This window comes from Schistocerca serialis, chromosome 4, assembly GCF_023864345.2.
Source record: "Schistocerca serialis cubense isolate TAMUIC-IGC-003099 chromosome 4, iqSchSeri2.2, whole genome shotgun sequence".
In the NCBI taxonomy this organism is placed as follows: domain Eukaryota; kingdom Metazoa; phylum Arthropoda; class Insecta; order Orthoptera; family Acrididae; genus Schistocerca; species Schistocerca serialis.
The window spans coordinates 52326248-52336679 of NC_064641.1; the positions used below are offsets into that span (position 1 = coordinate 52326248).

The window sequence follows — 10432 nt, forward strand, 5'->3', positions numbered from 1 at the left end:
CAGCGAGAACTCTTTAAGGGATGTGTTTGTGGTTGCGCAACATGTGAAAAATTTGTGACAAGGAAGATTATGAGTTTTACTGTTCATCGTTTCACTCGCAGCAATTTAAACGGCCTTCTTAGGTTCCTGTCTAACCACACATTCCGAAATCGTTACATATACCGAAATAAACAGCTAAGCATTTATGACAAGGAAGAATACGAATTATATTGCCTGTCGTTTCACTGGCACCACTGTAAGCCTGTCATCTTAAATTCCTGCCTAACCACACACACCACATAATCAGAAATAAACACCCGAATATTTATTTCAGCCTTGGTTGTCTAATCAGACGGAAATGTTAAAAACATCAAACACTGCAGAAGACACTTGCACTACACTCATAACGAAGTCCCAGGTTGTGTTAACAACAGATGAAAAACATTAACGCGGAATAGGATGCAAACCCATATCCTTCCACTTCATAAACCACGACAGTACCCACTATGCAACAGCTTATTCGCGCGACCGATATGTCATGTCTTGCTATCCTAATATTTCTTCAATTCTGATACCGTTACTGCAAGTTTGTGATACATTTTTACTGCGCCATTGATTTGAAATGGCACACTGTGGCACACACATTACAAAGGAAATGAGTAATCAAAATGCACACAGCTTACACATAAGTCGTCCACACACGTTCGCAAAATGCGATAATCGAAAAGCCATTAATGACGTCACGACAGCGAAGAGTAGTGTGAATTCTAATCGACCCCCCCCCCCCCCCCCGCTTCCCTTCAGGAGAGGCTTGTGTTGTGTGTTGTCTTGAGCGTGCGGTGCTTATTAGCTAAAGTTGATTATCTCATAAGAAAGGCAGGTTAGTGGTTAAGCACAGAGCGATTCTTTACAATTCGCTCGCAGTACTGCGGCCTTACGTAGCGGTAATATTCAAAATGTTGAAAGAGTTTGACAAGTTTTCGAACATGTGCCTCGCAAATTAAGTATTATTCACGAAACTTCTCGTTGCGACAACTTGCGGAAGCGTTTAAGCAGTTGTTCTTTTCGCAAAACGAGCTATCAAGACAAGGAAAAAACATAGTGTAGTCAGGTGTTTTTCTTTCGAGAAAATGATTTAAAAATCGTTATCACCCAGATTTTCAACAGGATTGCAACTGTAACCTTTTTATTGGTACTTACAAGTCGTCTTCCAAAATGTCAGAAATACTCCACATCACCAGGTCTTCCTCCCCCCCCCCGCCCCCCCCCCCCCTAACAGTCGTATCGGAGCCGTTGTACGTCATACAATGGGAAGTAGCGTGTGCATACAGCTCACTGTAGTTAGACACTTCGTCAATAGAGCTTCTAGGCGCAACACACAATTTAGTACCTCTGAACTCTTTGCACAATGCAGGTTTGTAATCGGGAATGGTTTGCCACTCTGAAGCAGTTAACCCAAATAGTAAGTATCGCACTTATGTCAGCACAGCTTCTACGCAGCTTCCTTGGTTGCCCTTTTTTTTCCCCGTGGGAGTGAGACGTGTGCTTCACTCTGTTATTACACGTGTCAGGTAATCCACTTTCCATCACTGTTACCGCCACACGCTGTTTTTTTATTGCAAATTTAATATTATGATACGTCAGCGTACCTTTACTGATTGTGTAAGTAAGTATGGCGGGGTTGGGAATCTCGGGCCTCACCCACATATTGTAGTTACGTTTGTCACAAACCCATACCTGTGTAGTTACCAGTTAACCAATATGCAGCGCGGAGTGGCCGCTCCGATTGAGGCCCCAGGTAACGGACTGTGCGGCTTCTCCTGCCGGAGGTTCGAGTGCTCCCTCGGGCATGGGTGTGTGTGCTGTTCTTAGCTTAAGTTAGTTTAAGTAGTGTGTAAGTCTAGGGACCGATGACCTCAGCAGTTTGGTCCTAGGAACTCACACACAATTGAACAATCTGAGGAAACACATCCTATGGTGGATATGGTCCAGAGGATAGTCTTTTGCGTTTTACAGCAGAATCATTATTCTATCAGTAACTTCAGTGTTTCGGAGCCTTATGGCATTATTGCGAGATTTGTATGATAAGTGCTGGTAGTTTCCCTAATGTGGCAGCTCCCGTACGCAGGTTATTTATACCATGTAAAAAATAACAAGACCTACTAATTACCGATTATACGCGTCAGTGTAGTGCCAGAGCTGTCAATACAAGCCAGTGATATTGATTACAAAATGATGTATTACTTTTAATAGGTGTTCACTTTTGTATATTATAAATAAAAATGTTTATATGCATGAAATGCATTTTTACATTAGTTACTTTAATTTTCTTAAAAATATATGTGTTAAACTTGTCAGAGAATGCTAGATTTAACTTAGACCTATATTTTTGTACCGGTATGTATGAGTATGGCAGAAAACTGCACGTCGTTACTACAACACAAGATTTTTGTTTAAATTTTCAAAATGTTTTGCCACAATTTAATGGTGCCCTGTCAGATTTCTTATCTTAGCAGTTTAAATTTCGGAATTCAAAATCCGCCAAATATTCAAGCGTACATCTTTGAGGACAGTACGTCAAATTACACATTGCTGGGACTCAGATACATGGGCAGTATGTCATATGTTTTTAACATTTGACTAACACTACGTACGATGTGTTAAAGCAGCATGACAATGGCAGCCGGGAACCTTCGGGTGGAATACAACAGTATTGGCATGCGTTAGCAATCTTAGTTACGGGGACGTGCATAGCAGAGGGCTAAATAAAAGGAAGCAATTTCGCAATCACTCTACAGAAAATGTACGGTGCCAACGAATTGCTTATCCGCACTCTGTCTGGGACGTCAATGGACTGTATGAGGTAGACGCACCTCAAATAACGCTAAAAAACATTTTCTTGTTACTAAATGTCAGGCTAATTTTGGAAAGCCCTCAGCCTACATAGCCTGATGTAAAAGTCTGATCAGTCGACGAACTGACTACGTTTTATTGTCAGGACACTTAGAAAATGTAAACAGACCTACTAAGACTACTCTTGTCCGTCCTCTTTTAGAATACTGCTGCGCGGTGTGGGATCCTTACCAGATAGGACTGACGGAGTGCATCGAAAAAGTTCAAAGAAAGGCAGCACGTTTTGTATTATCGGAAAATATGAGAGAGAGTGTCACAGAAATGATAAAGGATTTGGTCTGGACATCATTAAAAGAAAGGCTGTTTTGATGCGACGGAATCTTCTCACAAAATTCCAATCACCAACTTTCTCCTCCGAATGCGAAAATATTTTGTTGACACCGACCTACATAGGGAGGAACGATCACCACGACAAAATAAGGGAAATCAGAGCTCGTACGGAAAGATATAGGTGTTCATTCTTTCCGCGCGCTATACGAGATTGGAATAATAGAGAATTGTGAAGGTGGTTCGATGAACCCTCTGCCACGCTCTTAAATGTGATTTGCAAAGTATCCATGTAGATTTAGATGGATTGCAGTTTCTCCTAAGCCGCCATCAACTTCAAAAGAATAACTCAAACGACTCCGTTTGCAATAACCAGAGATTTTGACTGACTTGCTTCCGCAAAATGCTTCCCGCTTGAGACTATCAATAACGTTTCAACACAATGTGGTTTGCCCGGTTACCAAATCGCAACGACTCTCTCGAAATAGAGCTTCCATTCTTCAGCGAAGTGTGTGTTCGATGAGGCTTACAGTAATTATAAATCGACTATTTGGCCTTTTACTTTAAAGAAAGTCATACAATAGTGCCAGGATTTTACTGAAAACATTAAACTCCTTTAGGTATTAACATACAGATAAAATCTGGGATTTAAACCTTACCATTTATTGTTTTGTGGCCGACAGGTTGTGAAACGTAGTAACATAATAGAACGAGTAAGTTATTTGTATTTATTGCTTGGATAACTTGCAATGCGCCTGAGTCTGCAACGCCGTAATAGGTACATCTTTTGTACACAGAGCTGGTGGACAAAAACGCGCCAGCATCTCCTCCGTTGGGCTCATACCAGCACTGCCCCCAGGTATGTACCTTGTCTGCTGAGCAACTACACTACACTATGCTATACACTACACTATATTCTACACACTCTATGAGGTTTGGACAAAAATATGGAAGCGTCTTGAGATATGGATGCTCAGACATGAATGCCAACCAAGTCTGCAGGTTGCAGTGATGTATCTGACCACGAACGGCACCTTCTGCCAGTGGCAGTCGTGTTCAGAACAGTATTTTGTGTAGTTGTGAGTGCACTGACTCGGAGCTGAGGGAATGCGAACGATGGAAAATTCTTGATGCTCGTGTGGCGGGTGCGTCCGTAACCAAGGGAGCCGCAGTGTTTGGAGATTCAAGAGGCACCACATCAAACACTTATACTGCATACAGGAAAAGCGGAAAAACGTTATCCGCTAACTCAGAACGCGGACGGAAGTGTGTGTTGACTAATCGTGACAGACGATCATTGACGAGGACTGTGACGAGAAGTAAGAGAACGACAGCTACAAAGGTCTCTCCCCAACTGAATGTCACACACGCGAACCTGTCAGCTATAAAACAACACGAGGGGAGCTCCATAAGCAGGGAATTTCAGGGCGAGTTGGAATCCCAAAACCGCTCATCAGTGATGCAAACGACCATTACAGGAAAACTTAGTGCCAGCGCCATAAAACCTGGACTATGGATCGACGGAAGAAAGTCATTTGGCAGGCTGAGTCTTGTTTCACACCGTTTCCAATTTCTGGTCAAGTTTAAGTCCCAAAAGTGAAGCGGGGGTTCAGTGATGATTTGGGGAGCCACATCGTGGTGTTCCATGGGCTCCATTGGCACTCTGTAAGGTCGCATTACTGCCAAGAATTATGTGACCAATTTGGCTGATCAGGTCCGTCCCGTGATTCTACGTTTGCTTCCAGTGGTGGCACTGTGTTCCATGACTACAGGGCCCCTGTCCACACAGCTGGCATCGTCCAGGACCGTCTTTGTGAGTGCGAGGATGAACTGTTGCACCTACCCTGACTACCACAGCCACCAGATCTTAACGTTATTGAGCTTTCGTGGTCTATTTTGGAGAGAAGTGTGCTTGATTGCTATCCACTTTCACTGTTGTTACCTGAACTTGCCATTATTTTGGAGCAAGAAAGGAATAAGATTCCCTCGAAAACCATTAAGAACCCGTGTTTATCCATTCTGAGGCATTAATGCCAAATGGTCTCCTACACCGTATTAAGCATGGTAAGACGTTGGTTTTTCGTGTTTCCGTATTCTTGTCCAGCCTCTCTATATGCTACACGGTGATCGCACTGCAGAGAGCTTGCTTGCTGAATCCAAGTGCACTGCATTCTGCATCCAGTAGTTGGACCAACATTCAAGGTATTCTCTTACTAATTTCCGTTAATAATGGTTCATTTTACCATTTCCCACTGAAAAGATGGTAATGATAGTATTAGTTGTAATCAAGGAAGCTAATATGTGTCTAAAAAGCTGCAGAAACTGCTAATGACCCCCGGTGTTAACTAGTGTTACATATAAGAAGCATACAGTGCATTTTTAAAATAGGCGCCCCATATTCATACAAGAGGTAGAACTTAACGAATGTAGGGAAAAAAGTCCTTTAATCATGTGTCCGGAAACAAGTAATTGTTGACATATGGGTCATTTTCCATCTGTCAAAAGCTGTCATGTCTCAGTAATGTAGCCTGTCCTCATGTTGGCGTCCATTGTTCATTTCTTATTGTTTCTGTTCGTCTCCGTGCTTCAACTTTACCTGGCTGAATAAACCTAGCTTTCAAACTCTAAACTTTTGACGAGTTGAATGGAGCTTGAGCTAATGATTATGGTGCAACAAGATGGTGCCGCTGGTGAAATTGGAATTCTGGACACTTATCTGTGACAAAACTCTTCTTAAAAGATTCATTGACTTTTACATACGTAGTACGGCAGTTACGGCCGATCGTAGTAAACTCATATAGTTTCAAATTATAACACATTCATGTCTGTTGACGACTTATTTCTCAAACAGTCGATCATATACCACATATTAAAAATGAATTTTATTTTTGTTCCCCATGCTATCCCTGGCGTTACCCCTTAGATTTAGTCTGCGGTCAACACGGGCCTGTTCAGCGACAAAGCGTCACCAAGCTTCAGCGTGTCGAAATGGTTGCTGCACCAGGTACATTTTTAAAGTGCTCAACAAAGGTCCGTGGGTAGCACTGATTGCTGAACTGGGAGTCTTGGACGGACCCGTTGCTGTTTTATTCACGTATGTGTCAATATCGGAACTCCTTGTGATCACACCACAAGAGATCGCGAAACAGGACAGCTGAAAAAGGATAAACATCCTTTGCTGCTCCCAATCACGCTCACATTTATTTTCCTCCTGCGAAATGTGTGGGAATCAATGGCCCAAGGGAAAGGGTGGTTTGAATGACGCCATTTCTGCCACCCCCTGACGCCTTTTCGTGTCGATACCGAGCGACAGTGTGCCTGAAATGATTTCCTCTGCCATCCATAAGAAAACGGCGTGATTTCAACGCTGGGCGTCGTCATTCTGATCTCCATCGCAGGGATGTCAAAAGAAGGGGTGAAATGTGGGTGAGAGCAAGAGGGAGTTTGACGAACCTCCCATCGTGTGACACGTCTACGGTGGCGTTGCGTTCGGCAGAATTGTGGTGAATTCTGGTGCGACTGTGACACCTTACACCTCGCAAGAACTTCTGGCCGATTTTTCGCATTTGTCGAAGCCCTGCAGTCTAAAGTATCACGAGCCCGAGCATGACTTCGCAGGGCGCCATGCTTTTGCACCATTACAGAGAAAGGTTGTAGGCATCTTTAAGTCAATTTTCAAACTTCTGCGTTACTACGGGAGACAATTAAGGGGTCTCGAAAAAGTAACCTAATAACTGTGTCGCGCATTGTGCATATTATTACATAGTACGGTACAAGTATATTAGAATATTTTTCTTTTCGCGCTTATATGACAGTTTTGTTTCAATAAATACATTCACATAAAAACTTAGCTAATATTTTATATACATTCAATAGCAAATAGTCGACAGCAGTAGCTAGCTGTTGGTTAGATTTTATCAAATGGGTCAATAATTCTCTTCGATGACAGTCGTACTGCCTGCAAGAGAGAAGCACGTGATTCAAATCTCCAACGGACGTTCCATCGCTCGCACAGGATAGGCACTCAATAATTTTAATTCGATACGGCTAACTAGAAAATACAGGATGTTTATAAATGAATATCGAGGTTTTAACGCTTCATTATATTTATTATATTAAACTTACAGTTATAAATGATATGTCAAATGAAAGAGCAACTCAAACAGTTTTACCAATAACCTTATAAATGTTCAATGTGAGTACCTTCACGCGGCACACATCAACTCTACAGCCGGGTTCTTTCCAAACGTTGGTAAGTGTGTCTTCAGTGATTGTAGCAACAGCTGCTTCAATCCGGTTTCTTAATTCAGGAAGGCTGCTGGTAACGGAGGTACGTACACACGATCCTTGATGAAGCCCCAAAGGAGAAAATCGGATGGCGTTAGGTCGGGTGAACGTGGAGGCCATGCCAAGCAGGCCCTGTCATTGGGCCCCTTGCGGCCTATCCAGTTTGGGAAGAACTCGGCTATAAACTTGATGTGTGCCGTGTGACAAATGGTGCTCACATTGAACATTTATAAGGTTCTTGGTAAAACTGTTCGAGTTGCCCTATCATTTGACATATCATTTATAATAATGTAATAACTATTATAAAGCGTTAAAACCCCGATATTCATTTATAAACATCCTGTATATTGATTAGATGTGTTTGACTCTCATGCTTATTGGCGATGTTATTTGTCTTCTGTTTGCTTTGAACGAAAGAAACGAAAGTTTAAGGAGAATATCTGCCTGTACTTCTACATAAGTTTTACCTCTCATAATTTTAGATGGATTCCTCCTGCTTTCCCATCCTTCAAAGCTCGTTTTTAACGATACTATTAATTTCAGTTCTTGATAATTTGAAATCGTGTGTTCGAGCATGTTCGGTGAAATGAAATGATCGTATCGCACGGGCTGGAAGATCCCGTCTAAGGGTTGTTTGGCCGGCTGGTGCAAGTCTTTCTATTTGATCCCACTTCAACAAATTGTGCCTCATTGTGATAAATATGAGACGAAACGGTGACAACGCAAACATTGAGCCCCGAGTGAAGAAAATCGTCGACCCGACCGCGAATCAAACCAGCGACTTTACGATCTAGATCCAGCGGCGGTAATCATGAGACCACGAGGCAGATTAAAACTGTGTACCGGACCGAGACTCGAACTCGGGACTTTTGCCTTTCGCGGGCACGTGCTCTACCATCTGAGCTACCCAAGCACGACTCACGCCCCGTCCTCACAGCTTTACCTCTGCCAGTATCTCGTCTCCTACCTTCCAAACTTTACAGAAGCTCAGATGGTAGAGCACCTGCCCGCGAAAGGCAAAGGTCCCAAGTTCGAGTCTCGGTCCGGCACACAGTTTTAATCTGCCAGGAAGTTTCATATCAGCGCAAAATCCGCTGCAGAGTGAAAATCTCATTCTGGATGAGACCACGAGTTGCAGATAGCATGTTCAGCGCCTGTTTTGCTAGTTTATCCACATGCTCATCGAATATTACTTCTCACAAATTGTACCTGCTGGCAAATTAACTTTTTTCGGTTTTTTCTTGATAGCCAGAATAAGTTTATGAGGGATTTACATCCCACTGCCTCTCGAGTGGTATATGAAGCCACTGATAAATGTTGTGTACATAGTTCCGCGTAGTCAGCGCATACACAACGTTCCCACTAGAGCGCGCCCCGCTAAGCACAACAGCGCAGGTGCAGCGCTCGTCCGTCTCCGCACTACGAGATGGCGCTGTCTTAGAGACGGACCAAATTCTGCTTCCGCCGATCCGCGTATTAATATGTAACGCAGCCAATGAGATTGCTGCTAATGTAGAACCTTTTCTCCTCGCAGATCCCACTCGCGCAGTGATACCTGAACGCTCGAGATATTATAACGAGTGTACAGACCATTAGTCAGTCTGCATTAGTCTGCATTAGTCTGTAGTCAAGTTTCAGTCTGCGCCTAATAAGATTATCATATTCCTGTACATAGCTATGAAGAGAAAGGTATAGACACTTTGTCAAGTATCAGAGATATGTGAGAATAAGATTAACGTACCAAGACCAAAGGAACTTCAGATTGTCAGTTGTAAACAGCATCCTGAATCAAGTTACGTAATATCTATGATTTTTATTATTTTAATAAATGTGTTTGAAAATTAATCAAGTTCTGTTTAAAGTTGGTCACCGTCAATCTGCTACTCTAAGCGTGCAAGTGGCATTTCTATCGTCTGACCTAGTGGCAGAAGATAAACACGCCACGATAAGACCACGAGACATATTACTGACACTCGCCTACTTCCTTAGAGCGACGAGTCAAATAATCTGATGGTGTGTGTACCGAAGGTATTACAGTACGCACACCACATTAAGACAGACATTTCTTTGAATTGCTGAATTTTCTACATGAGTAAAATTTTCGTAAAAGTCTTGGTCTTTTTGTACGCAATTTGTCGTCAGCACTGCCTTGTGTTGCACAGGGTTGCCCCCATGAGGGAGTCAGCGGCGGCGCGGTCGACCCGGTGACGGAACAGCGGCTGCGGCACGCAGAGGAGCTGCACCAGCAGCGCATGCGGCACGCTGAGGAGCTGCACAGAGAGCGCCTGCACCAGCTGCAGCAGCAACAGCAGCGCGCCGGACACGGCCCTGACGGCGTCGGCCCGGGCGCAGACGTGCAGGACGTGTCGGCCTTCAAGCGCATCGGCAGCAGACGCTGATCCCTGCCCGCTGTCCGCCAACTGTCCCAACACAGCCGGTTCACATTACTGATCCAAAATGGGCAAGGACTGGTGGTTTTTATTTCTCTCAAAAAGAGCTTGAAATACCTTATAATAACATTTTAATAAAACATGAGGATAAAACTTGAACTTCGATACAGAAATTGATTTTTGCACTATATACGGCACAGAAATGTGCTCCTGGAGTAACCAATCCTACTACTCTTCTGTCAGGGAGGCTCTGATTTAATTTTATTATTTTAATAACTGATATTCAGAAAGCAGGGTATGAGTTTGATGTAGTTCACAGAAGCAGTCATTTCAGTTACTTGTACACTATTTAGTTTAACTTATTTTAAACTGCATAACATACATAATAAAATATTTACTGAAACTTCCTGGCAGATTAAAAATGTGTGCCGGACCGAGATTCGAACTCGGGACCTTTGCCTTTCGCGGGCAAGTGCTCTACCAACTTTTTTTTTTCGATGTAGTTCGTTGCGTATGGTCTATGCGGACTTCACAAGACATCCGTTCAAGTTGATCGTTGATTCCTTGACTCCGTTTTTTTTATTACAGAGAGCACG

The 10432-nt window shown here is 43.1% G+C and overlaps 1 protein-coding gene across 1 annotated transcript in view; it reads left to right on the forward strand.

The window, feature by feature from the left end:
* Positions 1 to 9995, forward strand: part of LOC126473773 (gram-negative bacteria-binding protein 3-like) — a 49378-nt gene extending 39383 nt beyond the window's left edge. Inside the window, exons 4-5 of the mRNA XM_050101038.1 lie at positions 3957 to 4018; positions 9609 to 9995. Coding sequence (XP_049956995.1) covers positions 3957 to 4018; positions 9609 to 9845 — 299 coding nt within the window. The 3' untranslated portion in view covers positions 9846 to 9995. The remainder of the gene's footprint in view (positions 1 to 3956; positions 4019 to 9608) is intronic.
* Positions 9996 to 10432: the final 437 nt, after the last annotated feature.